Here is a 26,985-nt window from a genome sequence, read left to right as displayed (position 1 = left end):
CTTTAACTAAATTTCCCATGTATTTTGTGGGTGTTAATGAATCTAGTATGGGTGAATTGTAGGCTAGTTCACTGAGTTTGTTTATGTTTAACTACTCTGGTAACTTTTTCAGGCTTATGTTCAGAACTCTCTAGTCCCTTTGTTTGGGGAGAATGAAGCAGTTATACTTCTTGTAATTCTCCAATGTAGATTGGTTGATATATTTTTTATTTGTAAAGTTTAAGTACTTTCCTACTTGTTGCTCTAGATTAATCTTGAGGTTTTGTTATTATGATACATGTTCCATAGGTAACATTAGTATGCTGATTTTTCATTTACCCTTTTATTTCTGATTTATCTCACTTGCCAAAACTTTTACCTCTTTGTTCTGCTATACGTCATACTTTTACTTCTCCCTGATCTTCACCTTCACAAAAACTGCAAAATGGGCAGAATCTCCAGAGAATTCTCTTTCAGCTTTAGCATTCAGTACAGCCTTGCTCTACTTTTCATCTACTGACACATAATCAGTCAAACTCTTTTGTTCTTTCCTTCCATCATTTCTCATCCACATATATCTGTGAATCATCTTGTGCTGAAAAAAGGTGTTTTCCATGAATAAACCCCTCTCAGCACAGACATCCACAAGATAACTTCCATTCTTACATACTCCAGGTACTCTCCATTTACCAGTTGTCTTGCCAATTTCATCACATCCCACCTTCGCATTCAAAACACCCATTACAACTGCCTCCCTCTCCTTCTCAAACCCATTCATACAGTCATTCAAATTTCTCCAGAAACACTTTATTTCAACCTTATCTTGCACTGTCTTCATATTCACAGGTGCATATACACATACACATATTCTTGGTGATAGCACATTTGCACATCCTTCTTCCCAGATATTTTTTGTTCATGCCTGTCCATACTACTCATCTTTCCATATTGTCCCATTATGTGCAGTCATCATTTTCATTTTCACTCCATACACCCTGCCCAATAATATGGATTCCTCCATACCCCAGCACATCCAAATTATAGCTTTTAAAGTTTTCCACTAGCTCCCCCCTGTTACTCTTACCAGTCATCCATTAACATTCAGACCCATCACCCTTAGTTGCTCATCCCATTTACTCCTTGGCCATTTACTAGTGGACTCCATTGCCTTTACTTAGCCTCCAGTGCTCCACCTTTGACAGGCCATTGGTAGAGGGCAGCTCCTGTGCAGTGTTTCCCGGAGGCAAACATATACAGAATATGACAATTACAAATAATATCAGTTCTAGAAGATATAATATTACAAACACTTACTACTAATAAATGATTATGTCGTCATATACAGTAAATGAAAATTAAAGCAGATATTCAAAGAATATTGTAAGCAAAAATCAAGTATAGATATATATATATTCTTCTTTTTCAAACTATTCGCCATTTCCCGCATTAGCGAGGTAGCGTTAAGAACAGAGGACTGTTTTGTAAATTTTCCTTCATTTAAGATAAAGTATAGATTCAACTGCTCACTGATAAATTCAATTTTCATGCAGGGATAGCTTTATCATCAGGATGAGAGGGCCAAACTCTTAAGATATTTTAAGTCCTCCATATTTTGAAACCTGTCACAGGAATGATAATGGGGCATTTGTCGTGGGTGTGAGCTGCAACAGAAGCAAAGTTTAATTACTATTTTTGTCTCATTGTGAACCTGTTTTATTTAACTTTCCCATCAAAAAAGGAAATTTTACTGCACTTCACTTTGTCCAGTCAGCTGGAAATTTTTAGAAACCCATGTGTGATTTAAGTACATGAGGAGGAATTTCTTGCATATTCATATGAAACAACTTCTTTTCAGGTAATACCAAATGTTAAACTACAAATAGCGGCAACTTTCTGTATAAGCAACCTCATTTGGAATGTGGAAGAAGGTGCAGCAGAAAGACAAAACAAACTAAGGGAGATGGGTGTTTATAAATTACTACAAAACCTCATGACAACAACTGATACAACATTATTTGATAAGTAAGTTTTGGTGACTTTATCTATTTATTGCTTATTATTTTTGAAATAGATAGCTGTCGTCTAGCTTGTTCAATGACATAGAAAAAAGAATGCTAACTGAGTGTTGTCTGATTATCCAGTATGCACAGTTGAAATATATAATGGTTTAGTTTAAATGAGGTAAGACAGCTTGTGAACCCAGTTACTTTGTTTCAACAAAGCTGTAAATGAAATAATTTCTGGCTGTAAATGAAAGAATTTCTGTCTCATGTTAGAAATATTATCGTTTCTACCTCTTGTTATTATTATTTCATTACCAATTTATTGTGGTTGATCATGTACATACAGCCTCGACAACATCTCTCTCATGTCCTCTAAGTGTACTTAGTGTGTTAAAGTGAGACATGGACTTCTACTCTTATAAAGGTGCTTCTTACTTTTTCATTGTGCTCATTTGATTCATCACTTGATACCACATAACCTTCTGCCATCTTCAGTCTTCATTGTTTCTATATTCTTAATGCCAGGTATACCAAACAAATTATGCATTTCTGCTACCCTTACTTTTAACTTTTCATGGCTTATAAACATTGGTTTCATAACCATATGTCATTGTTGTGAAAAGCACACTTTATGCAAGGCTCCTGATTGCTGCACATTTATTTTTTTCTGTATACTCAAGTTTTTCTCCTCTTCCTGACTGCTTTCAGCTTTGGCTTTCTCATTACCTTTCATTATAAACTTCACTCCAATTTATTTCAACTCATTCACATCATACAAATTGATCTCACAGTCTGAACTCCCCTCCCTTTTGTAAACTAGCATCGTACTTTTATTTACAATAATTTTCAGCATCCTCAAATTACGTACATCACCAAACCATCCCACCATTATATCCATCTCTTCCTCAGGTTTTGCTGATAACTTAATATTATTACATGCAACACCTGCAGCAAATAACATTTTGCTTCTTCATGGTTAAGCATTATACCACACCTTGCTTTCATCTGATATGCACTGCCCCATTTATAAAAATGGTAGATAGCCAATGCAACATCACACAACCCTGATACACTGCCATATTTATTTCAAATCATATTGATTTTACACTGGAACTTCCCATCTACTTCATACATGAGAACCCAGTCTTACTTGTCTATAAGTAAGGTTTGGTTAGCGGCCTGGATTTAGTTAGAGCAAGACTGACAGAGGCTGTGACTATTAGACAGTGCATATAGGAGTAGAGAAGGGGGATGAAGTATTTAATTTGATCTTTGTTTTGCACATATCTCCTTAAAACAGTTTTGATGCAGACCTAGATGTTAAGCTATTCATACGCACCACCATTTGGTTCCATTTGAATGCAGCCTTTATTTTAGAAATGAAAAATATTCAGCAATCTCTCATACTTGCCACAAAGTTTTCATATATTTTAAGAGTTCCGTTGCAATCGGTTTTATTTTAACAATTTCAATCCCTTCATGTGACTTACACCATTTTCTGTAATGTTTTGTCATTGGCTAACACTAGTAGTTCAGGAATCCGATCCAAGTTTTATAATAAAAAAGTTAAATTATTGCCCTTTTACTTACAGAGTGAAGACAGCACTGCAGCAGTTTCACTAAAATTGGGGTTCTGCAGGTAGATAAGTATGATTTTGATATACTCAGTGGTATACTTGTGATACCCCCATATATAAGAGTCTCTTTTAGGTTGTTCAGATCTAACCCAGGCTATGATAGTGAGGCTATAGTATAGTTGAGGAGTTCATAGATCCTTGAAGTCATTTTTTCTTTCAAGAAAACTTTTATCATCCATTGCTCATTGTGTAAGTAAATTTGTATATATTTAATAGCATTAAGGAAGAATAGACAGATATCAATATAATGGTCTTATAATATTTATTTTTATGAATGCGTGTATGTGCTACGTGGCAGTCACAAGCAGTGTGTATTGTTTATATGGTTTATGTTACATTTTCTGTATAGGAGCTAAGAATTTCTATATATCTCAATGTGAAAAACTAAAACTTGTACACATGTATAACATTGAAGTTTTAGTCAGTAGGATTTTGGTTATATGAGTTAAGTTTGAATGAGAAATATAAATTTTAACAAGTCATTGTGCACAAAAGAATTGGGAAAATGACAAGTGAGTGAATAACTTAGTCTCTTTAAGTGTCAGATGATCATAGCTTGCCCTTATCTGTTTTTATTCTGCTATCTGCTTCTCAAGCTCATGATCATCTAACTTCTCCACTTTTTCAATTAATATCAAGAAGTGTGGTTTTCAAATTTTTGATAAGTTGAGATCAAGTTTGAAGCAAACAAGGCAGTTTCGTTCATTACTAAATGACTAGTTAGTGTAGTTTTAGTCAAACACATGGTAACCTATCCAATGATCATCTGTGCACAAAAATGTTTGTTGGGAAATATTACAACACATTTATCTTCTCTGCATTTTTCCCTAATAATGTGGAGCTTTTGAAAAGAAAATTTATGGTAGCATTAGGCTTGAGTTGTCGAGTATCAGGGACTTGACACAGCCAACATTGCAAATCTGGATGAGAAACTAAACAACATTAGAGACAAAAGATGAAATTCCTTTTATTCTGTACAATAGCATATGTACAAAATTTGCTGAAGATGTTCAGTAAAGTTAATGAATAATGGATGTTTTCAGCAAATCACGTATTTATAATGGGAAGACATTAAATTATTAATCAATTCTAGTGTAAACAAGGTTGATAAGTAGTTGTATTCAATTTGTAGTTATGCATTTCATCTTTCAATTATTTTATGTAACTGGATGAAAAAGTACCACATTATGAAATACTGACGTATTTTTTTGAATGACTCATGGTGATTATTATATATTTTTATAGTACAGTACTTGAAAGATAAATTTATCATGAAAAATTTAGTTATTCCCACATAACTTGCTTTATTTATTATATTTTGTTATTTGCTCTTACAGATTCTGATTGTAAGAAATAGATGTACCATAGTTCATTTTTAGTTCATATGTTTGAATAGAGAAAAAGTATCATATTTTGAAAAGCTGTCTTCTCAAATTCATCCAATTCTTCAATTTATGATAATTCATTGTGTGATTATCTTGTATTTTTGATACTACTTAATCAACAGATATGCAGGGGAAAATTTTGTAATTTACACATTACACTCTTTATTGAACATGCTTTATGGTTTAAATATCTGCCCAAAATGACTGTGATTGCTTGTGTTTTATTCTGTATACTGTGAGCCCTGTAATGTTTGTGCATCATCAGTTTTTATGATTTAACGCAAATTATGAAAACTCAGCCATTTGATAATGGCAGCTTGAAAACTTTCATGTAGAAGCCAGACTACCAAAAGAAAGTGATTGCAGGGCCTCATATCACTTAAATCATGAGTCAATGATTTGGGACTGACTAGTTGTGCATCTGTCTGTGGTGTGAAACCAATTGTTGCTGACCTATCTGAAGTTAGAGCCACTGCAAGTTCAGGATGTTTCACTTCACAGATGCTTATGTTTGACCAGTTTATACTGCAACCTGCTTTCTTTTCCTCTCTCTTCACAAACAAAATTGAGGGAATGGAACAAGAAGATTACCAAAAAAAAAAAAAAAAAAAAAAAAGACTGAAAGAACATCAAATTTCATTTTTGCACTTTCCATGTTAGCGAGAAAACACCAAGATCAGACAATGAAAGGCCTCATTTGCGCACATCCATCTTCTAGCTGTCATATGTAATGCACCAAAACCACAGCTTGCCATCCATAACCAGGCCCCACTGACCTTTCCTTAAGTTCCCCTGGCTGCTTCATATACCCTAGTTCAGTTCACTGACAGCACATTGCCCCTTATATACCATATGCCTCCAATTTACTTTATCTTGTCCATGCCTTTCTCCCTTCTGCCTTTTCAGGCCCTGATCACTCAAAATCCTTTTCATTACATCCTTCCTTCTCTATTTTGGTTTCTGCATCTCCGTGACACCTCCAATTCTGATGTATATATCCTCTTTATCAACCTGTCTTTGTTCATTTTCTCCATATATCCAAACAATTTCAGCACAACGTCTCTGCAGTCATTCTCCATATATCCAAACAATTTTGGCATACCCTCATCAGTTCTCTCAGCCATGCTCTTCTTATTACCACACCTTTCTCGTACCCTTTTATTGCTTACCTGAACAAACCACCTCACACCACATATTGTCCTCAAACATTTGATTTCCATCACATCCACCCTCCACCCTCCTTCACACATTCTCATCTAAAGCACATGCCTCACATCCATACAGCATCATTAGGACTACTGTACCTTCTGACATACCGATTTTTGCCTTCTCAGTTAATGACCTCTCTTTCCATGCATTCCTCAGTGCTCCCAGAATCTTAGCCTCCTAACTCACCTTATGACCAGTTCCACTTCCATGGTTCTATTCATTACCATGTCCACTCCCAGGTATCTTAAATGCTTCACTTTCTCCAGATTTTCTCCTTTCAGTTTCACACCCAAGCTAACCTGTCTCTCTGACCTAATAAATCTAATAGTATTCTTTTGTTCACGTTTACACTCAGTTCCCTCCATTCACACAGTCTCTCAATTCAGACACCACATTGTTCCTCCTAAGGCTTTTGCCTTGCACATGCCATCACCCTCTCAATTACACTTCCATAGAACTTACCTGGAACACTAAGCAAATTTATACCTCTGCAGTTTTGCTCCCCTTGTCTCTATACATTGTTATTGTACTTGCATTCTGCCAATTCTCAGGCATTTCACCATGATCCATTCATGTATCGGAAATCCTGACTAACCATTCACCAACACAGTCACCTCCTTTATTGAGAAATTCAACAGCAGTACCATGCACTCTAGCTGCTTTGCTGCATTTCATCTTATGCAAGGCTTTCACCTCATCTTCTCTCTTCACTAGTATCTTTTTTCTCTCATTGGAGGACAAAATTCCACATCAAGGCTGGGCATTAATTGAAATATAGAAAAAGAAGAGACAAGGGAAAGCATTTACAAATTTTGCAGGGTGTAGAGCTTGTCTTTTAAAATGTACCAGGTCAAAGTTATTGGGAAAGACATGGGAGGGTTTAGAGTTCCAAAGCTTGAAGTGTAGGGAAAGAAATGTTATCAAAATGGCTCAAACAATTATCAGAATGGCCCACCTGTAAGAGTTTGCCAAGTATTGTGTGGTCTAGCTAGTGGTTTTCTCACCTACCCACCTCTTCAGCTTGGTCAAACTTCTCATGCACATGCCAGTACTACTTCTCTAAATACATCCCATTTTTCATCCACTTCCCTGGCTTTGTTTATCCTAACCTTTTGCCATTTTGCTCTCAATCTGTCACTAAAGTTGTGGCTATGTTTGGAGATTGTATACCTTTTTTAAGCAAAGTCTGTACATTTTTTTTCATAAATATTCACCATTCGGAAAATTTAGGGGTATAGTGTGTTCATATGTAAATTTATGTACATTCATGGTAAAATCTGAAACATCAGTCATTTTCAGTTGGAGAAACCTTAATTGTGTTGGAAAGTTGCATGTCCGTATGAGTGTTAAGAAACTATAACATTGGTGTAGAAAAATAGTACCTATATATCGCATCAAAAAGCAAGGGATGCATTGAACAGCTAGCAAAGTTGGGTGTGGCGACAGCCATGACTTGTCTGAAAAAATATTCATGTGTGAGCCTCTTCACATGTGCGAGTACAGAACTACCTTTTTTTTATATGTTGGAGGCTCCAGTCATGGACAAAAGTCCACATCAAGGCTGGGCCTTAATTGAAATCTAAAGAGGTTCGTGAAGGGGACAAAGAAGAGACAAGGGAAAGTATTCATGAATTTTCGAGGAAGTGAAAAACCTGTTTTCTAAAATGTGCTAGCTTGTAGCTATTGGAAAAGGCATGCAAGGGTAGATAGTTCCAACACTTCAAGATGTAGGGAAAGAAACAGTTACCAAACAGCCTTCCCTTGAGTTGCCAATGGCCACACAATAATCATGCAATGCAGCAGCTTGCTAGGTGTTTAAGATGAGACCCTGATGCCATGCCCTGTCAAAAGCTTTGGATATATCAAGGGCAGCAACAGAGGATTCCTCAAAATCATTCAGGGATGATATGATAAGAGAGAATATCACCAGGGGATCTTGCTTATATGGAAGCCATACTGGTGATTAGAGAGTAGACTGTGAAATTCAAGAGGTTTGAGGATATGGGAGATATATAAAGGAATTTAAACAGTGACATACTGCTGGGTCCATTCCAGGCTGTTTGTGATAGAAGAAATGTGAAAATTATAGATCACTGTGGTAAGAGTAGAAAGACTTGCATATCAAGGAAAAAAAAAGAAAAATATAATTTTTCATGTAGCCAAAGAGTTGCATATAATGTCAGTTGTGGATTAAAAGCGAAACATTTATCAAATCTTTTCTTAAATGTATCTGTGGTGCTACTTTCAACCACTTTAATTGGTAGATCATTCTATAGTTTTGCCTCATTAGAGGTGAAATGTTTGCCCATTAGTTTGTAACCATCTTTATTAATGAAACTAGATGAATCTATCCCTATGTAAATCATTAGATCATGATTATCAAAGCCTTTGATAATTTTGAATGCCTCATTCAGAACACCTCTTAACCTTCTCTTTTCTAAATAAAATGGATTTAAGTCGTTTAGTTGGCTCTCTAAGGATTTGTTTTACTGTACAGGAATCATCTTGGTAGCTTGTCTCTGTACTTTTTCAGTTTTGTCTATGTCTTTCTTCAAGTATAGTGACCAAAGCTGACCACACTATTCTAGATGGGGATGCACAGATAACTTGTAAAGAGTAAGGATAATTTCCCTGGATGTAAATTTGATAGCTGTTCTTATAAATCCATGAATTTTGTTTGCCTTTTTAAGTGCTTTTAATGCACTGTTTACTTGGCTTTAGATCACCAGAGATTGTTGCACCCATGTCATTTTCCTCTTTATCTTTTGCAGTTAAACAGAATTCATACTGTAGCTTGTCTTTTCATTTTTACTACTGATTTGTAAAACTTTGTACTTTTTGACATTAGAATTTATTTGCCATTTATGAGCCCAGTTCATCAGTTTGTCTATGTCCATTTCAAGCTGCAGACATTCAGGGAATTTCCAAATTGTATGATACAACTCATTGACTATCATTAATGTATGTGGGAAAGAGAACTGGTCCTAAGACTGATCCTTTTGGTACACCACTTGTTACGTGTAGTCAGTCTGAGGCTTGGCAATCAATCGCAACTTTGTTTAAGGTCAGTTAACCAATTTCCTAACAACTGAAGTACAACCCCATCTGATACCATGTGATTGAACATTAGTTTATAATTTTTGATGTGGGACTTGAATGTAATTTTTTGAAAATCGTGATAGATAACATCAGCTGTTGTACTTTCATCATACATATTGAATATATCAGTAATCAAGCAGATGTGTCAGACATGACTAATTTTGTTGAAAACCAAGCTGAAAGTCATTTATTAAGTGGTGGTCCTCTAAATGGTTTTTCAATTTTATCCCAAATGATGGCTTCCATAACTTTACCTACTTTGTAAAAAACCGTGCTAAGAGTTATTTATTAACTGGCAGTCTTCTAAATCATTTACAGTTTTAACCCGAATTATGGTTTCCATAAGTTTACCAACTACAGACTTTAAGCTGATTGGATGATAATTTCCAGACTGTGAATTATTGCCTTTTTCGAAAATTGGAACAGGCATCAGATATAGATAGACAGATAAATTTTCTTAGGCAAGAGACACTTCTTTATGTCATTGTTCCACCATTTTGGTTTCACATTCGAAAAGGACCATCTAAAACGCATCAACACAATTTTTGCCTCCTTTTTTTTTTTAATGTTGAAGGTCCAGTCTTGGACAAAAGTCTACATCAAGGACAGGCCTTAATTGAAATCTAGAGAGAATGATGAAAGAGAAAAAGAAAAGACAGGAAAGTATTTCTGCTTGAAGTGAAAACTTGTCTTTTAAAATGAGCCAGGTCATAGTTATTTGGAAAGGCATGAGAAGGTAGAGAATTCCAAAGTTTAAATGTGTAGGGAAAGAAGCAATTATCAAGACAGCCTACCCTTGAGATGTCGATGGCCAAACAGTAATCATGTGATGCAGCAGATTGCTAAGTATTGCATGGTCTCCCTAATGTTGGGGACACACAAGCAGCCTGCTCTTGGGAGCAAAAACCAGAGTAATACCAATAGAAGAGGGAAAGTGAACCAATATTGCAATGAAGAGCAAGAGCATCAAGTCTGGAAGTTAGCCTGGAACAGTTTATAAGTCAGACTGCTTTTGACTCTGTCAAGTAAGGATGCACAGCTTTGAATGTTTTACTGAAAGACACCCAAGCTACATTCATATTGCTTTCATTTATACTGTCATCCCAGGTTTGCCTATCAAGAGCAATGCAAAGATCTTTAAAACTTGCAAGTCTAAATTTTTTTTTTTGTGACTCATTTAGACCAACATTACAGGCAGTGATGAAAGTTAATTCAAAAGTAAATTGCTGGTGATCACTTGCACTAAATTTGTCTCTAACTTCAACATTGTAAATGAGATCCTCATTTGCAGTTAGAATAAGATTTAACATATTCTTATCACACAGGTTTATCAACTAGTTGTATTAAGTTACTATCAAGTGGATTTAGGTAAAGCTCCTGCCCAGAGCTACTGAAAAGGGTTTCTTCCCTCTGAGATAATAGTATATTAAAATCTACAGTGTTCAAATAATTTTAATTTCTAATTTCTGCTACTTGATTCTATATTCTTTTGCCTACCTCTGGTGTCTGTGCTGGGGACCATAAACTAATCCTACTGTTATTTTCTTTTGAAACATATCTTTGATATTTGCAAAAATGAAGTCAGTTGTATCAACAGCAACAACATTTTTCACCACAGGACTTAGATAAGCTTTAACAAAGAACAAGGCACTACCACCTACCTTATTTCCCCTGTTACTGTTAAATATAGTGTACCCAGGACTGGCATATTTAGGGAGGAAATCTCTATGTCTTATATCTTGCCAAGATACAAAAATATCAGTTATATCATAATTGTATTCCAATACAGTTTCCTCAACTCCAAAAATTTTTAAAGTATACTAGGCGCATTAACATATGATATTCTACTACATGGCTGAGGCTTTTTCATTGGTGCAGCACTGGCACTGAGGAGCCCACTTACGTGAACAAAGTCTGTTACCTTGCATTATCCTATCCCATTTGCTACCTGCTTTGTTCCCTGCTTCCACATGGGCATTGATCCCCTACTGCTCTCTTCTGCCTTTTCTCTGACCTGTCTCATTCCCAAACAACAGCGCCAGCTGATACATCCCATCATGTAACACACACACACACACACACACACACACACACACCCGCTGCATGTCCCTTACTGCTAACCTGTGAAATGACCTCTACTGCCTGAGAATTGACCACAGTTGTTGTTCTCTGCAGTGTTCCCAATCTACCTTATTCCTATCCTGCGTTAGGTCTCCAACCTCTAGTTTACATATCCCGCCATGTTTCCCATATCCTAGATCACCTTTCCAGTTTTCCCATGTTCTGAGTATCTAACTAGTTTATCTCTGTTTAAAAAGCCAATTTTCTCATCTAACACTGTGCCAAGACAGGCTTTCTCATTTTCATGCAAATGGAGTCTATCCTTGGCAGAGAGGCTTTTATCTCGACTAAAATGATTTCATGAATCAGTATAAAAGAGATTTTCCTCCTTAAAGAGAGTCTCAGTTCTATTGTTTATCCCCAGCATGTAACTGAGGGTACAGGGATTTGCTTCATACTTGGGGTACAATCCCAATATAACCAACTTCCTATGACTCTCTTCGAACTTACAGATGAGATTCCTCTACGCTAAAATTTCTTCTGATTTCCCATTGGCTATATTGTTTGTCCAGACCTGGAAAACAAATGTTGAATCCTCGGCAGTTTTTGAGACTATATCTTCCAATTTTGCTCCAGAAAAGCACACATTTCTTGTCCTGGTTCTGATCCCTAATTAGGGAATGGCCAACAAGAATGGTGTTTTGATCATCCTGTACTTCATCCTTCAGTAAACTAAACCAATTTCGAGTTGGAATCTCCCTTTCCTGAACTTATCATAGTCAACAGATCTTCCTAGCAGGTTGGTAGGTATTTTTGTTAATTTACTTCATCTACACAGCAACTAACCTGTGTTCTAAGTTCTGTACCTTATTTGTTACCAGTGATTCACGCTACTGTAAATCAAATGTTTTTGCAGTTACATGGCCCACATCACTTTTCCACTAGTTCATCCTAAAATGTAGTTTCTCTAATGCTTCACTATTCTTCCTATTTTCTGAATGTTGTTTTCTTAAGAAAGAACAAACAAGAAAGGATCTTACCTTCTTTCTTAATGAGTACGTCCTGGGTGAATTCTCTTGTACAGCTAGGACAGCTGAAACATGGAGTAGGCTCCGTTCTTTGTATCACAGCATTGAACTAGGGTTTCAGAAGAAGCTCGTCCACTCTTGACAGAGGTCAGGAGGGATGCAAAGACTTTTGAAATGGAAGATGTGAAAGTAACAGGACAATAGTTATTGGGGGGCTTATATTGATATATAACTTCCTATGGTATAAAAGAAAAATACAAGTCATGCAGTGGAGGTATTCATGATATATGAGGCCACTGCAGTCAGTGAGTGACAGAGGGAAATCAACAGATGTGGCTATAACCATGAGTTTCTGACCAGTATCAAACCTTCTAAGCACCTGTAATTCAGCCCCAGGAGTGATACCTTTACATGCTGTATTTCCTTAGGTGTCTTTAACATTCCTTCCAGACATACTGAAATGCCTACACTTACTGTGTTTGCAGTAAATGGTGGGATAGTGGTGAACACAAAAAAATGTGTTTTCCCAGCCGCTTGGATACAAAATGATTGGTATTTTGTTGTGAGAGATATTTCAGATTGTGGTGATATATTTAACAATCAAAAGACAATGCTCTTTAAGAGGTTGAAGATATGTATATCAAAATGTTTCTTTTTTCCAGTCTGTTGCAGGTTGAAGCAGTATTGTATGTCAATACCATGTACCCTAATAAGTCCGAAATGTTACAACTTGAATTGTTGTAACTCAAGGGCTCATGGTAAAATAATTTTTGTTTGCAGGGTTGCAGTAAGCTGGGAACATTACATGTGGGTCAGACTTCAATATTATCATAACTTAAAGTGGTAATTTTCCTATCTCTATGTGTCCCACTGTATATCTATGTTTCTCTTTACACTGCTCACTATTCTTAAGTAGTTTTTTATGTAAGTTTCTTTGCATACTGTCACTATCACACAATTACATTATCCACATATCTGTACCATGTGACACCCCTGCTAACAATTCTGCTGAAGCTGTCCATCTACTCCACCAAGAATTAGGGGCTTTTCAAAAGTTCACAACCAGGTACTCTATACTAATGAGGCCTACAGCATAAACCATTAGGAGTGCACTGCATAAGTTGATCAAAGGGTTAGTAGGGCCACTGCCTAACTGTGTTGAGTCTATCAGTGTTGCACACTGACAGATTAGATAGAAAGGCTTGAAAGCATTGATTTTGACAATAAAAAGTTAGAACCTTAATGCTAAAGCTATATTTACCAACATGCTGGTGGAAGGTGCTATACAAGCATTTAGCTGGCTAGTGTATAACATTCAAAATGATGAATGACCAGTATGAAAAACAGACTATAGTATGTTCATCTATTTATTTATTTATGATTACTCACGGACCAGATTTAATGAGATTCCTGGTGGTACCCAAGACCACCTGTCTAAGGGCTCGTGCGCTGCAAGGCTGCACTACTTTCAATAACAGGGAAATGTGAATGTTGGAGTGAGAAGTTCTTTGATGTGACTGTATTCTCAGTGATACAGCCTCAACGAATGTGACTTTTCACATGTGGTGTGACCTTGTAGGCAGAACCTCATAACACTGACCATCAGTGAAGGGGCTAATGGGGAGGAGATGACAAGTAGTGGTGATGTGAGAAGGAGATGGAGTGAGTATTTTGAAGGCTTGTTGAATGTGTTTGATGATAGAGTGGCAGATGTAGGGTGTTTTGGTCGAGGTGGTGTGCAAAGTGAGAGGGTTAGGGAGAATGACTTGGTAAACAGAGAAGAGGTAGTAAAAGCTTTGCAGAAGATGAAAGCCGGCAAGGCAGCGGGTTTGGATGGTATTGCAGTGGAATTTATTAAAAAAGGGGTTGATTGTATTGTTGACTGGTTGGTAAGGTTATTTAATGTATGTATGACTCATGGTGAGGTACCTGAGGACCGGTGGAATGCTCGCATAGTGCCATTGTACAAAGGCAAAGGGGATAAAAGTGAGTGCTCAAATTACAGAGGTATAAGTTTGTTGAGTATTCCTGGGAAATTCTATGGGAGGGTTTTCATTGAAAGGGTGAAGGCATGTACAGAGCATCAGAATGGGGAAGAGCAGTGTGGTTTCAGAAGTGGTAGAGGATGTGTGGATCAGGTGTTCGCTTTGAAAAATGTATGTGAGAAATACTTAGAAAAGCAAATGGATTTGTATGTAGCATTTATGGATCTGGAGAAGGCATATGATAGAGTTGATAGAGATGCTCTGTGGAAGGTATTAAGAATATATGGTGTGGGAGGTAAGTTGTTAGAAGCAGTGAAAAGTTTTTATCGAGGATGTAAGGCATGTGTATGAGTGGGAAGAGAGGAAAGTGATTGGTTCTCAGTGAATGTTGGTTTGCACTCAGAATTGAAAGCAAGTAGAAGCAGTGAGGGGTTTTTATCAAGAGAATAGGGTGTGTGTTCAAGTGGGTAGAGAGGTTCCAGGGTGGCCTGCAGCAGGGATGTGTAGTGTCACCATGGCTCTTTGATTTTTTTGTAGATAGGGTGCTGAGGGAGGTAAAAGCAAAGGTCCTAGGGAGAGGGGCAGGTTTGCAGTCTGTGGGGGATGAGAGAGGCCTGGAAAGTGAGTCAGTTGTGACACTGGTGGCAGGTTAGAGCGAGAAACTGCAGGTATAGGTGTCTAAATTTAGCAGAGTGTGGAAAAAAAAAGCCTAAATTTGAATAAAAGCAATGTTAGGCTTAGCACTGCAGAGAGACAGGGTAGTTAGGGTGTGAGTTTGGAGGAAATAAGGTATTTTAAACACCTGGCAAAGGTTCTGGGAGCATGAGGAATGGATGGAAAGAAAGGTTACTATCTGGGAGGGGGGAAATGGGTATTTTTGAAGGTACAGTAGGCTTAATGATGTGTAAATGTGAGGCATGGACTGTAGATGTGAATATATGGAGGAGTGTGCATTGGTTGGAAAGAAAATGTTTGAAGAGGGTTGAATGAGTTGGCAATAGGGTAAGAAAGACGTGTAGTAATGGGAAGATTATGGTTGAGAAAACTGAATTGGGTGTGCTGAAATGGTTTGGAGTTATGGAGAGAATGAGTGAGAAGTTGACACAGTTGATATATGTGTCAGAAATGGAGGGGACAAGGCAAAGGGAGAAACCAAATTGAAGATGGAAGAATGGAACTAAAAAGATTTTGAGTCTCTGGAGCCTGAACATGCTTGAGGGTGAAAGTCACGCATGAGACAGAGTGAATTGGAGTGATGTGGTATACAGGGTGGTGACATACTGTTAGTGGACTGAACCAGGACACATGAAGCAGCTGTGGAAAATCACGGAAAGGTCTGTTTGTGGATAGGGAGGTGTGATTTTGGTGCATTAAACATGATGGTTAGAAAATGAAAGGGAGCAAATTAGAACCTTACCTTTGTTTCTGCTGGTACCTTGCTTATGTGGGAAACAGTGAACAATAACGAAAGACGAGGAAAATATATTTAACATCAGCCTCAAAGTGACATAGATAAATTGATGGATGAGGATCATTATGGCAAATGTATATTGATATCGATAAGCTTTTAAGTATAAGTACTTAAAACAAGAAGGCAAGCTGCAGTATGAATTCCATTAAGCAACAAAGTGGAAATGAGGAAAAAGATTGGATGTAGTATTCTTGGTTGACAAAGCTAAGTAAGCAGTGCACAGAATCATTTAAAGAAAATTATAGATTTATTGCAAAGGCTATCAAATATAAGTCTAGAGAAATTACCCTCACTCTTTACTATTTAGTGGTGCATCCCTGCATTGGTTACTTCACTTGAAAAAATGCATACTGTATGTAGGACGGAGAGAGTACACAGGCAGGCTAATAAGATGATTTCTGGAATGTGAAGCAAATCTAATGAGAGCTAACTAAAACAACTGAATTTATTTAACTTGGAAAAGAGAAGGTTATGAGTTTATCTAGTAGAAGTATTAAGAATCAGAGAAGGCTTTGTTAATCTTAGTCTGACAAACTGTTTATGGCTAGATTCATGTGATTATACTCATAGTAATGAATACAAACTCATGAGTAAACATTCTACCTTGAATGAGGTGAAATTCTTCTTCATTAGCATTTATTAACATATGGAATGATTTACCAGTTGAGTGGTTGAAAGCGGCACCATAGATATGTTTAGCGGAAATTTGATTAACATTTTGCTTCACATCCATAGCTGAGATTATGTATTCCTCCTTCATTAATGAAACATTTACATTTCTTCTCTTTTTAAATATTTTTGTCTTTCTAATGTTACTGCAGTAATCCATGAGTTCTTGATCTCTTCCACAGTTAAGAGACAGCCTGATAAGGACCCAGTTGTCTGGTGCTGTTTGAATTTCTTTCTACTTCTCTGTATCTAACAGCTTCCTAACATTTAGAAATTATTAATGTAATACTCAGCCTGAATGGTTGATAATTTGTTGTTTGTGGAACATGAGACATATATAGATAGATAGACACTTACCTGTCAGCTAAGATGATATGTCAAACATACATAGTTAACTGCTTTATCTCTCTTCTTACCTGAATTCCTTTCAATTACTTCCCTAACTCAGAAACAGAAATGTAATCTGAATACAATACCTAATTATAAAGTTTCAGATTTTTGGTACATTTCTAATACTTTCGTTGCACAAGCAACATTCAGAAACACAAATAATTCTCCATTTATGGTGAAAAAGAATCTCTTGATAGGAAATGTTTGGCTTTGACTTGATTTGGTTTGTGGAGTAACATGAAAATAACCGATATCCAATATCATGATGGTTCGCAGAGTTGCATTTCGTAATAGGGTAGAAATTTGTAGGATGGCTCCAACTTTTTGTTATAGCAACAGATTTGAAGAAGATTTGTTTTTTCAAACATTCTTTTTAATGAATAATGACATGTTGCAAGATTTATATGATGATATACTTCAAGGTATATAAGTTATGATACCTTTCATAATGATTCCAAAGCATAATACATTAGATTCTTAATCTTGTTCCAGCCACTGATGGTCTTACTCTAAGGAACTTCAAATTTTCAAAATCTTAATGTGCCATAAAAATGAGATCTACCTAACTGGAAAACCTTAGAATAGGTAAATATAATGGCAAAATACATCAACAAACATAAGTATTACATACTGAAATGTATAAACTTATTTTGAAGGCTCTACTGACCACTTACTCTTGCCCCATCCCACTCCACTACTGCCAACCTCAATCCCTCATCACGAGCTTTCTTGATGAGAATCGTTACCTGTCATCTGATTTACCTGTGAAATGGCAGCGGTAGTTGAATCAGATTCTGATTTATGATGTGATAGATTGTGTTATAATGATGGTAAGCTGAGATGTCTTGGGTTTAATTCAGTTACACATAGATCAACATTCCACAATGATGACGTTTCGCTGAGAACATAACCGTGTCATCTTGTGGGGATCCCCTGTACTTAACATCTTGACGAAATAAAGTAGATTTTCAGGAATTGCTTATTGATAGTTTGTACTGAAAGTCTGAATATATAAAGGCACCTTTTGGCTTGTACAGAATTGTTTACAGAAACAGTGTTTGACAAAGCATAACTTTAGTCTGCAGTATTTTTTAAGTTTCTTCAGAACCCTACTTCTTGATTATACTGTTTCTTTAGATAGCAAATCTTTGGGTATATGTGTCATGATAAGCTTTTGATAAATTATTGCACTCTTCATTTTCAGAATAGGATGGAAAAGTTAAGTTGAAGGGATCTCAATTTCTCTGACTTGGTTAGATCAGATCAACGTTATGTTTATCACCATCACCTCAAAAATATTGATTTTTTCTGATGTACTTGTCATCTAATTTACTGTAATAGCTAAAAGACAGTGAAATTTATTTTGTGTTGATTATATTAAAGGAGTGGTCAAACATAATCTCAGGGATTGTTTAAGGTAGCCTGTGATTAAATTATAATTGCTTTGTTAACACTATATTTACTAATATATCAAATATACATCAATTTTTATTTTCATTTATAATTTAGACCAGCAGTGAAACTTCTCCAGACTCTTTGGCTTTATAGAGTAGATATCTATTTCTTAGGAACTGTAAGATTTAAATTCATTAGTTTTTAATGAACTGATATTTACTTTCAGACAAATGGAAGGCAGAGACGAACGGATTGTATCAATTTTTTTTTTAAATATATGAAAACAGTATAGAGAATTTAATTATCCTATTTTTAGGATTAATAGAAGTATTTTATCCAGTCTTTAAACTGTAACTTTATTTTTTTGTTTGTGACAACTGCTGAGACAAGTGCTGTCGCTAGTCTGTTGATTCAAATATGGGTCAGTATTACTTGGCATTCTTAGCTACATATGCAGAGCAACTCCACTTCCAGGTGACTAGCTTTTGAATTCAGCTCATGAAGATTAAAGAAGGCTCAGCACAGCTAATGAGAAGTTGCTGAAACACAGAAATTCCTCAAATTCATGGTTATGCTATAAACAAGCAGGGAACTCCTCTCTGACCTATCCTTTCTTTTCAGAGATCGAAACTAACTTTTTTTCTCTCCATTGACAAGACATTGCTCCTCTGATCCATTAATTTTTCTAAGGATAAGATATATATGAAAGCAATGAATTTCAACAAATATTTGCTGGAACTGTTTAAATCAAAATCATGTATTCAATAGATTTAAAGAATAAAGGCACGGTTTGGATAAGTGTAGTCATCCATTGGTAAATGCTGGGTCCTACTAATAACAGAAATGGTGGGCTTGGTTTCTCAAGAGGTGCAGTAAGTCGCGGTTTGGTTAGGTGTACTTATCTATTGTTTAGGAAGGTAAGTGACCTGTTTATGAAGTGGCAATGGCAAATATGTGTGAAGGAACAATGACTCGGTGTTTAAGGAGGTACAGCGATCCACAGTATGGTAAAGGTAAGTGATCAAATGTTTAGGGAAATATAGTGATCAATTGTTTAATGAAATGCAGTGACTCATTATTTGTCTTGGTGGTTCAGTGTTTAAGGAAGTACAGTGAAATGTATGGAGAAGTGCAGTAACCTACTGATTGGAGAGGTGAAATGACATATTTGGAGAAGTGCAGTGACTTTGTTTCATAAGTAATAGTGCAAAGTGTGTAGGTAGTATGATTACAAAATATTTAGGGAGGTGCAGTGACTTCTTCTGAGGGAAGTTTGCTGATCCACTGTTTTAGGAAGAGCCGCTGTGGTGATTCTGTGTTTGGAGAAGTGCAACAGTCAGTTAATCAGTGTACAGGAAGGTACAGTTTGAACTTTGTGGTGAATTATTATTTGAAGTACAATGACTTGTTTAAGGGGACTGACATTTTACCTGAGTTTAATCAGTGTTTTGGAAGTGATGTATGTAAATGTTTGGATAGAAGTGATGACTCAAGGTTTATGACAGTACAGAAAGATAGTGTTTAAGGAGGTGCAGTGACCAGTGTATGGGAAGATGTGATGACACAGCATTTGAGGAAATGCAGTAACCTCCTTTTCGGTGGGGGTTCAGTTGACCTCTATCGCAGAAAAAGCCAATTCTAGTGTAAGTTCACAGATGGTGTTTAGGAGGGTGAATTGAGGTGTAATGAATTGCAGTTTAGAAAGGTGTGGTAGCCCAAAGTTTAGAAATGAGTAGTAACCTAGTACTTTGGGAGGTGCATGGAGTATTTAATAAGATGTAGTGATCAAGGATGTTTTTATTTCATTTTTACAGGGAGGTGCAGTGATTCAGTGCTTGGGGAGATGCTAAATACCAATCTTTTTTACTTGTGTTAACCATGTGTTTGGGGAGTTGATGCATCTCAGTCTCAGAGCTATTTTGGAAAGGTTCAATAATGTCAAGATTGAGAAGTACTAATCCAGTATTTGAGGAAAAGCATTGACCTTGTATTAGGAAAATGTAGTGACTTAATGTTCAGGAAGGTGCAGTGTCCCATTTATTTTGGAAGTTGCAGTCCAAGCAAACTAGTGTTTGGGAATTGTCACACACTCAGTTTTTGAAAGCACTGACACAGTATTTGGAAAGGAATTGTGACTCCAATATTCTGAGAAGCATAATGACTAGTATTTGAAGAGGAACAGTGACTGCAATATTCGGGGAAGTGGTAAATGTTTTGAATGGTGAGGGTGAATGATCAATTCATGAGCTGAGTTTTAGTGGTGCTTTGTTTAGGAATGTAAAATGACCTATTGTCTGGGTGAGGGAGAGAATGGTAACCTTTATTTTCAAGGGGGCCAAATGAGTGCCAGTGCTACGGATGTATGGTATGTATGTCACAGTATTAAAAAGAGTTTGTATTAATTTGGCACACTAAACCAAGGTTCCCAGACTTTTGAGTCTGTTGACCTGATCACAAACATAATTATTGAGCCTTCATCAAGTGTGAGCGGATGTGGCCTTTACATCTGTTTTCTGATGCAAGGGGTGGTGATGCTGTTTCCTGTGGGGCGGGTTGGTGCCAGGAGTGGATGAAGGCAAGCAAGTATGAATATGTACGTGTATATATATGTAGATGTATGTATATGTATGTATATATGTGTATGTTGATATATATATGTATGTATATTTACGTGTATGTGTGTATATGTGTTTATGAGTGGATGGGTCTTTCTTCATCTGTTTTCTGGCACTACCTCGCTGGTGCGGGAAATGGTGATCAAGTGTAATGATAATGCTGTGATCAGACGGTGGTATACAGTGTTCTGATGGAGAAGAATACGTAACAGTGACATACGGTGTTTTGACGGTGACTTACTGTGCTCTGACGTTGACATAGGTCTGATGGTTACTTATGGTGTTCTGACAGTGCATAAAGTGATATGATGGTGAAATAATTCTAATGGTGACTTACAGTGTACTTACATACAGTATAATAATGGTGACATACAGTGCTCTGATGATGATACAAACTATTCTTATAGTGGTATAGTTCTAATGATGACATACGATGTTTTGACAGTGACATTAGTGTTCTGTAATAACATTGTGTAACAAAATTTTTGTTCCTGGGTAGCAAATGCCATATCCTAATTGATTATGCGTAAAAAGAAAAAGGCTATTATTCCCTTCAAACTTTGCTTTTGTGACCAGGACAATGCTATTTTTTAATTTATCTATTTCCAGTTGGACAACAGGCAAATATGCACATTTCTATTCTCATAAAGTCAGAAAAACAACTTATGAATCAAAATAAACATGTTTTACTAATATCAAACAAAAGTGATCAGAGAAGATTTATTAGTGAGTAGTTTTTCAAGATCTATGATTGTACTTTAAATCATTTTCACGAATCAGACCCCAAATATAATCTCCCATCATGATTTTGTTATATGTTCCTTGGTAGTGGCGTTCAAAGTCCAGTATATCCCGGTGGAAGCACTCACCTTGCTTCTCCGAATACGCTCCCATGTTTTTGAATTTATCAAGTGAGCATCATGGGTATGGACTTTTAGGGACATCTTGCAGCACATTTTGCCATACTCCTTCATCAGTCTCAGCCAGCTCCACATAGTTTTCAGCCTTGTGATTGCCCAGGAATCCCTGAACCACTACGGCAAAGCTGTACCAAGCTGCTTTCTCCTTTCTCATGAGTTTCTTGAGGAAATCCTTGCACTTCATGATATTTTATATCTGTGGTCTGATGAAGACACCGGCCTTGACCTTTGCCTCAGATAGCTTAGGGAAGAAGTCTTGAAGGTACTTGAAGGCTGCAGACTCCTATATAGAGCTCTGACAAATGATTTCATTAGGCTTAACTCTATGTGCAGTGGTAGTCAGGCGATTCTGATTGCACTGAACAGACTGGTTATATTGTGGCAGAAGCAGAGCCCATCTTGATGGCTGAAGCAGCTGGAAAAACCTAGGTGACACTTCCTCTGATTTGTGATTTGCACAGTTTCATCTAAGAAGTTCCACTGCTTGAGCCTAGATATCAAAAGCTTGGCATTGGACTTTGTGAGACCAAGATATCTGATTGAGTCAATGAGGTCTTTTTGAATGGGGTTTCTATCCTCAGCTGCAACTCTGAAGTTGTAATCTGGATCTGCAAAATCTTCCTCCCCTCTTACTTGCTGGTCTGTTCTGAGGATGGTTGCTCTCTCTCTCTGGAGGAGTGGGTACAGGGTGCTTAGGGCCATGTGGCACCGAGGAAATGGATTATGGAAGGTACAGATACGTGATAGTAGGTGAAATCTTGCCAGTTCGACATTTAGGAAGGTCCACCATGCAGAGGTAGCAATTGCTGAAGTGGTCTGTGGGTTCCTGCCAAATTCTTGGGATAGCACAGCAAACTTCATGACTTTTTTTTTCTCTGTACCATCCTTTAAAAGATCAGTGTAAAATTGTGATTATGAAAAGAATTATATGTTTGTGTTTATAACTTTATTTCCCCCATGACTAATGTGTGAGAGATTCTCTCAACATATTTCATATATGATTTTTTTTAATAGTAATGAAAATAAAAAAATGATTAGAATTGAAGTTTTTGTGTTTTAGAAATTCTAAATAAATGCTATTACAAAATTCCTACATCCAAACAAACAACAATTGTCTAGTTCCCTTCCTGAGATTTTTTTTTTCAGTGTTTTCAGGTGAAATGAAGTGTCTAGAATTCGTCTTGATTCCTGAAAGGCATGCCGAAATATACCTTGTAGGCCTCCCACATCTTATCTGATGCTGCAAAGCAGTACTTTTTCACTCTTTGTCCTGACAATTTGGCCACATGCATAGCAAAATACGTCAGCCGGATGCTTGCAGCCTCTAGATGCCATCTCAGAAAAATGTATGTGTATTCATCTAGTGAGGCAGCTACATCTAAACTGAACTCTCCTTTACAGCCTCTAGATGCCATCCCAGAAAAATGTATGTATATGTATACATTTAGGCAGCTAGATCTAAACTGAACTGGTTGGCTTAAGACCCTAATATTTATACTACTCTTTATATTGCTGGGAACTTATATTAAGATTTATATCAGCTACTCAGTCAGCACTGAATCTATCAGGAACTTTCTCAAAAGTAGGTAAATTTCCAAATATTACTTTCCTGATCACAAAAGCAAACTTTCAAGGGAATAATTGCCATTACCTATACTTTTAGACATAATCAAGTAGAACAGTTATTACCCAGGGACAAAAGAAAATTGAAAAAACTGAAACGAATCAGTGTTGTGGCTACTAATTATCCTCATCCTTGTTCTGCCTGCTAATGGTCATTTCTCACATTCTCAAGGATGTGAGAACATCTTTGGTTAGTTTACACAACTTAGTATTCAACTTTGTAGTCATTTTTATTTTGTAAGAAATTGTAAGAAAGATTTTGGGTGACGTGACGAGGGTGGCAGCAATACGTGTATTTCCCACTCGTGTTAACGATATTTTTAGTAGTGTTCGTATATATAATATTTGTTTTTTGATATTTCTTTATGGACAGGCGATTGCCAGTATTTGTTCCAGTTGTGGTTTATGGGTCATATGTTTATTTTTATGGCTTCCCGCCATTGGTATAGATATGTCGAGGGCAGTGTGGGCACATCCTGGTACTCGACCCTCATGGACGAAGGAGGAGGAGGAAGAACTGATCCCTTGGATCGTGTTACATTAATTTAGTGAAAAATGTGACGGCAGCAGGGTACCTGTGACACATACAGTGCTTCGAGACTGTATTTAAAGGTAAGTTCTTCAAAATGTGACATGCGGGAAGTCTTTTTAAGAATAGCAGCACTTAAAAGCCCCATTATGTGTATATATGTGTGTGAGCCACAGTGTACGTTGATCTGTTAGAAAACTTTCAGTTTATTCAAAGTAAAGAGGGTGTAGCTCGGGGTGGGTAAGTGTCATGGCCATATCTGTGTAAGGAAGCTATTGATATTCCAAGATCGTACATGAAGCCATAAATAACCACATGAGAGGATTATTTCGTCATACAGTGCTGAATTTTGTCTCCTTAAGAGCCAACCACACTGTAAACATGATGACGTCACAGCTCGCGTCTTTTAGCTGTGCCAGAATCTTGCAGGAAATAGCTTTAGCCTTAGTTATCTTGGTGTCAAAGTGAGTAAGGGGTCTGTATCGTATAATTAACTTAAACATCGAATTTAACTACTAAAGTCATGTCTTTCACACTGTGGGGAATGACTGCTTTACCATACAACCGCAGAGAATGTGCCGTAATGGCAAAGTCCTGTTTTACTTTGACACCTGTTTTTGGAAACTACACGTCAGGTTTAAATGACCATCAGCAGTCTCATTAGGGAACCGACGACAAGGACAGAATAGGAAGCCACTTGTAACTAATGGACGAAAAATTTACGTTGTGGCATGGCAATGCCACAGCGGAAGACAGAGCAGAACGCGAAGATAGTGGTGCTGTGAGCTGCAAGGTGGGTGACCACAGCACAAAGATTGTGGTGTGGTGAGCTGCAAGGTGGTGGCCACAGCACAAGGATGGTGGTGTGGTGAGCTGCAAGGTGGTGGCCACAGCACAAAGATGGTGGTGTGGTGAGCTGCAAGGTGGTGGCCACAGCACAAAGATTGTAGTGCTGTGAGCTGCAAGGTGGGTGACCACAGCACAAGATTGTGGTGTGGTGAGCTGCAAGTTGGTGACCACAGCACAAGGATGGTGGTGTGGTGAGCTGCAAGTTGGTGACCACAGCACAAGGTTGGTGGTGTGGTGAGCTGTAAGCCCAAGAGAACTGTGGTTACCGGTCTCTCGAGTGGCATGCATCTACTCCCGTTGCACACGCTTCCCAGACGGACTAGGATGCAGACAGATGTGTTTCTTGACAGTTCTGGTGAGAACCGTCGAGGAACACTGAAAGCATACGTCGAAGGAGAGTTGTACCCAAGGGGGCCCCCAACATTTCACGATGTGAAATGTACGAGGGATTCTGATACAGAAGCTTTTCTGTAACCTAATGAGTTCACTGAATGATTCACAAGTGATAAGTATTGCTATGGTGCCACAGTACTGTACTGAAACTACATCTACTGGTGTTACATAAAGACCCTCTGATATTGATTGGCTCAGGCTAATATTTTCATCCTGGACTACTGAGGAGTCGTTTTTAATTCTGGTCTTTCGTAAACATAATTTTAGTGTACCTTTAGCATTGTTTTTCTCAGTATTCCGGATATGTTAACCCAAGGTACCCATGCTTATTATGTTGATTAAGAGGATAGCTGGGGAGGTGAATGTAAGGGTCTTGGAGAGAGCAAGTCTATTGAGGGGTTGGGGTATCTGGAAGGTGAGTCAGTTGTCTGATGATGACGCTGGTGGCAGAATCGAGTCAGCAGAAACTGGAGAAGCTGGTGTCTCGTTTTGGGAGATTAAGGGAGAAACTTGAGAGAAAAGATGAATAAAAGCTATATTATTAACTTTGGCAATGGAGAGAGACAGGTTGTATAGTGTGAGTTAGAATGGGAGAGATATTGGAGGAAGTGGAGTGTTTTAGGTACCCGAGAGTGGATATGGCGACGAATGGAGCCGTGAGAGCTAAGGTGAACCATAGGGTGGGTTATGGGGCGAAGGTCCTGGGTGCATTGAGAACTGTGTGGAGCGAGAGGTCGCTCTCTGGGAAAGCTAAGATGGGCATGCGTTGGATATGAAATAAATGAGGCCAGTATGTATTGTAAGGAGGGTGTGCTAAATTGGTTTGAACATAAGGAGAGAATGAGTGAGGAGAGGCTGGCAAAGAGAATATGTGTCTTGCTTGGAGGGAACAGGGAGAAGAGGGGAGACCGAATTGTTTAGAAAAGGGTGGCGTTTAGGGCTCGGAGCCTGAATATCCAGGAAGGTGTACGGCGTGCACGGGATAAAGTGAATTGGAATGGTATACGGGTGACTATGTGCTGTCAGTGGACTCGATCAAAACATCGCATGCGTCATACCCAAAAATAGTTGTACAGGACGCAAGACGAGTAAAAAAATTACTACCACTGCAAGGAAGTGATTCAAAATTACTCTCATCCAGGTTCTGGGTCATCTTCGAATATTATTCCCGTCGCTGAATTACCTTCACGTACTGTTCGTGTTGCTGGATTACCTTCATGTAATGTTCCTGTTGAATTACCTTCACGTACTGTTCGTGTTGCTGGATTACCTTCATGTAACGTCCCTGTAGTTGGATTACCTTCATGTAATGTTCCTGTTGTTGGATTACCTTCATGTAATGTTCTTGGTGCTGGATTACCTTCATGTAACGTTCATGAAGTTGGATTACCTTCATGTAATGTTCCTGGTGCTGGATTACCAGGGTCACTTTTACGCTGTCCTTTGTGTTCTGAGTCATTTTCATATTTTTATAATGGGTTATAGTCACACCTTCACCATCTTGTAGTGAATCACTTTCACTATATTCCTTTTCCTAGGTCACTTTCACCATCTTTTTTTTGTACTGAGTCACTTCCTCTTACAAGGTCACTTACCATCTTCCTTGTACTGAGTCACTTTCACACCATCTTCCCTCTGTTGGACCACTTTCACACCTTCTTCCTTGTACTGGATCACTTTCACACTTTCCTCCTAATGGGTCACCTCCACACCAACTTGTACTGTGTCATTTTAACAACTTTCAT

The 26,985-nt window shown here is 37.6% G+C and overlaps 1 protein-coding gene and 1 long non-coding RNA gene across 5 annotated transcripts in view; both read left to right on the top strand.

Annotated features, from left to right (window-relative positions):
- The window catches only part of LOC139750396 (armadillo repeat-containing protein 8-like), an 86,391-nt gene extending 67,784 nt beyond the window's left edge, over positions 1–18,607 (top strand). For 2 of the 4 annotated variants that reach the window (XM_071665140.1, XM_071665138.1), the window contains exons 12-14: positions 1,835–2,001; positions 3,575–3,621; positions 18,538–18,607. In XM_071665140.1, the coding sequence (XP_071521241.1) occupies positions 1,835–2,001; positions 3,575–3,605 (198 nt within the window). In that variant the 3' untranslated portion in view covers positions 3,606–3,621; positions 18,538–18,607. Of the gene's footprint in view, positions 1–1,834; positions 2,002–3,574; positions 5,179–18,537 lie in introns of those variants that run through there. The other 2 variants (XM_071665139.1, XM_071665141.1) reach the window with 2 other exon arrangements.
- A 4,051-nt stretch (positions 18,608–22,658) lies between these two features.
- LOC139750117 (uncharacterized) overlaps positions 22,659–26,985 on the top strand; it is a 220,386-nt gene continuing 216,059 nt past the window's right edge. The window contains exon 1 of the long non-coding RNA XR_011713085.1: positions 22,659–24,081. This is a non-coding gene — a long non-coding RNA (uncharacterized lncRNA). The remainder of the gene's footprint in view (positions 24,082–26,985) is intronic.

Source organism: Panulirus ornatus, chromosome 9, assembly GCF_036320965.1.
Source record: "Panulirus ornatus isolate Po-2019 chromosome 9, ASM3632096v1, whole genome shotgun sequence".
NCBI lineage: Eukaryota > Metazoa > Arthropoda > Malacostraca > Decapoda > Palinuridae > Panulirus > Panulirus ornatus.
Note: the sequence above shows the minus strand (reverse complement) of the source record. Positions and strands in the feature narration are given on the sequence as shown.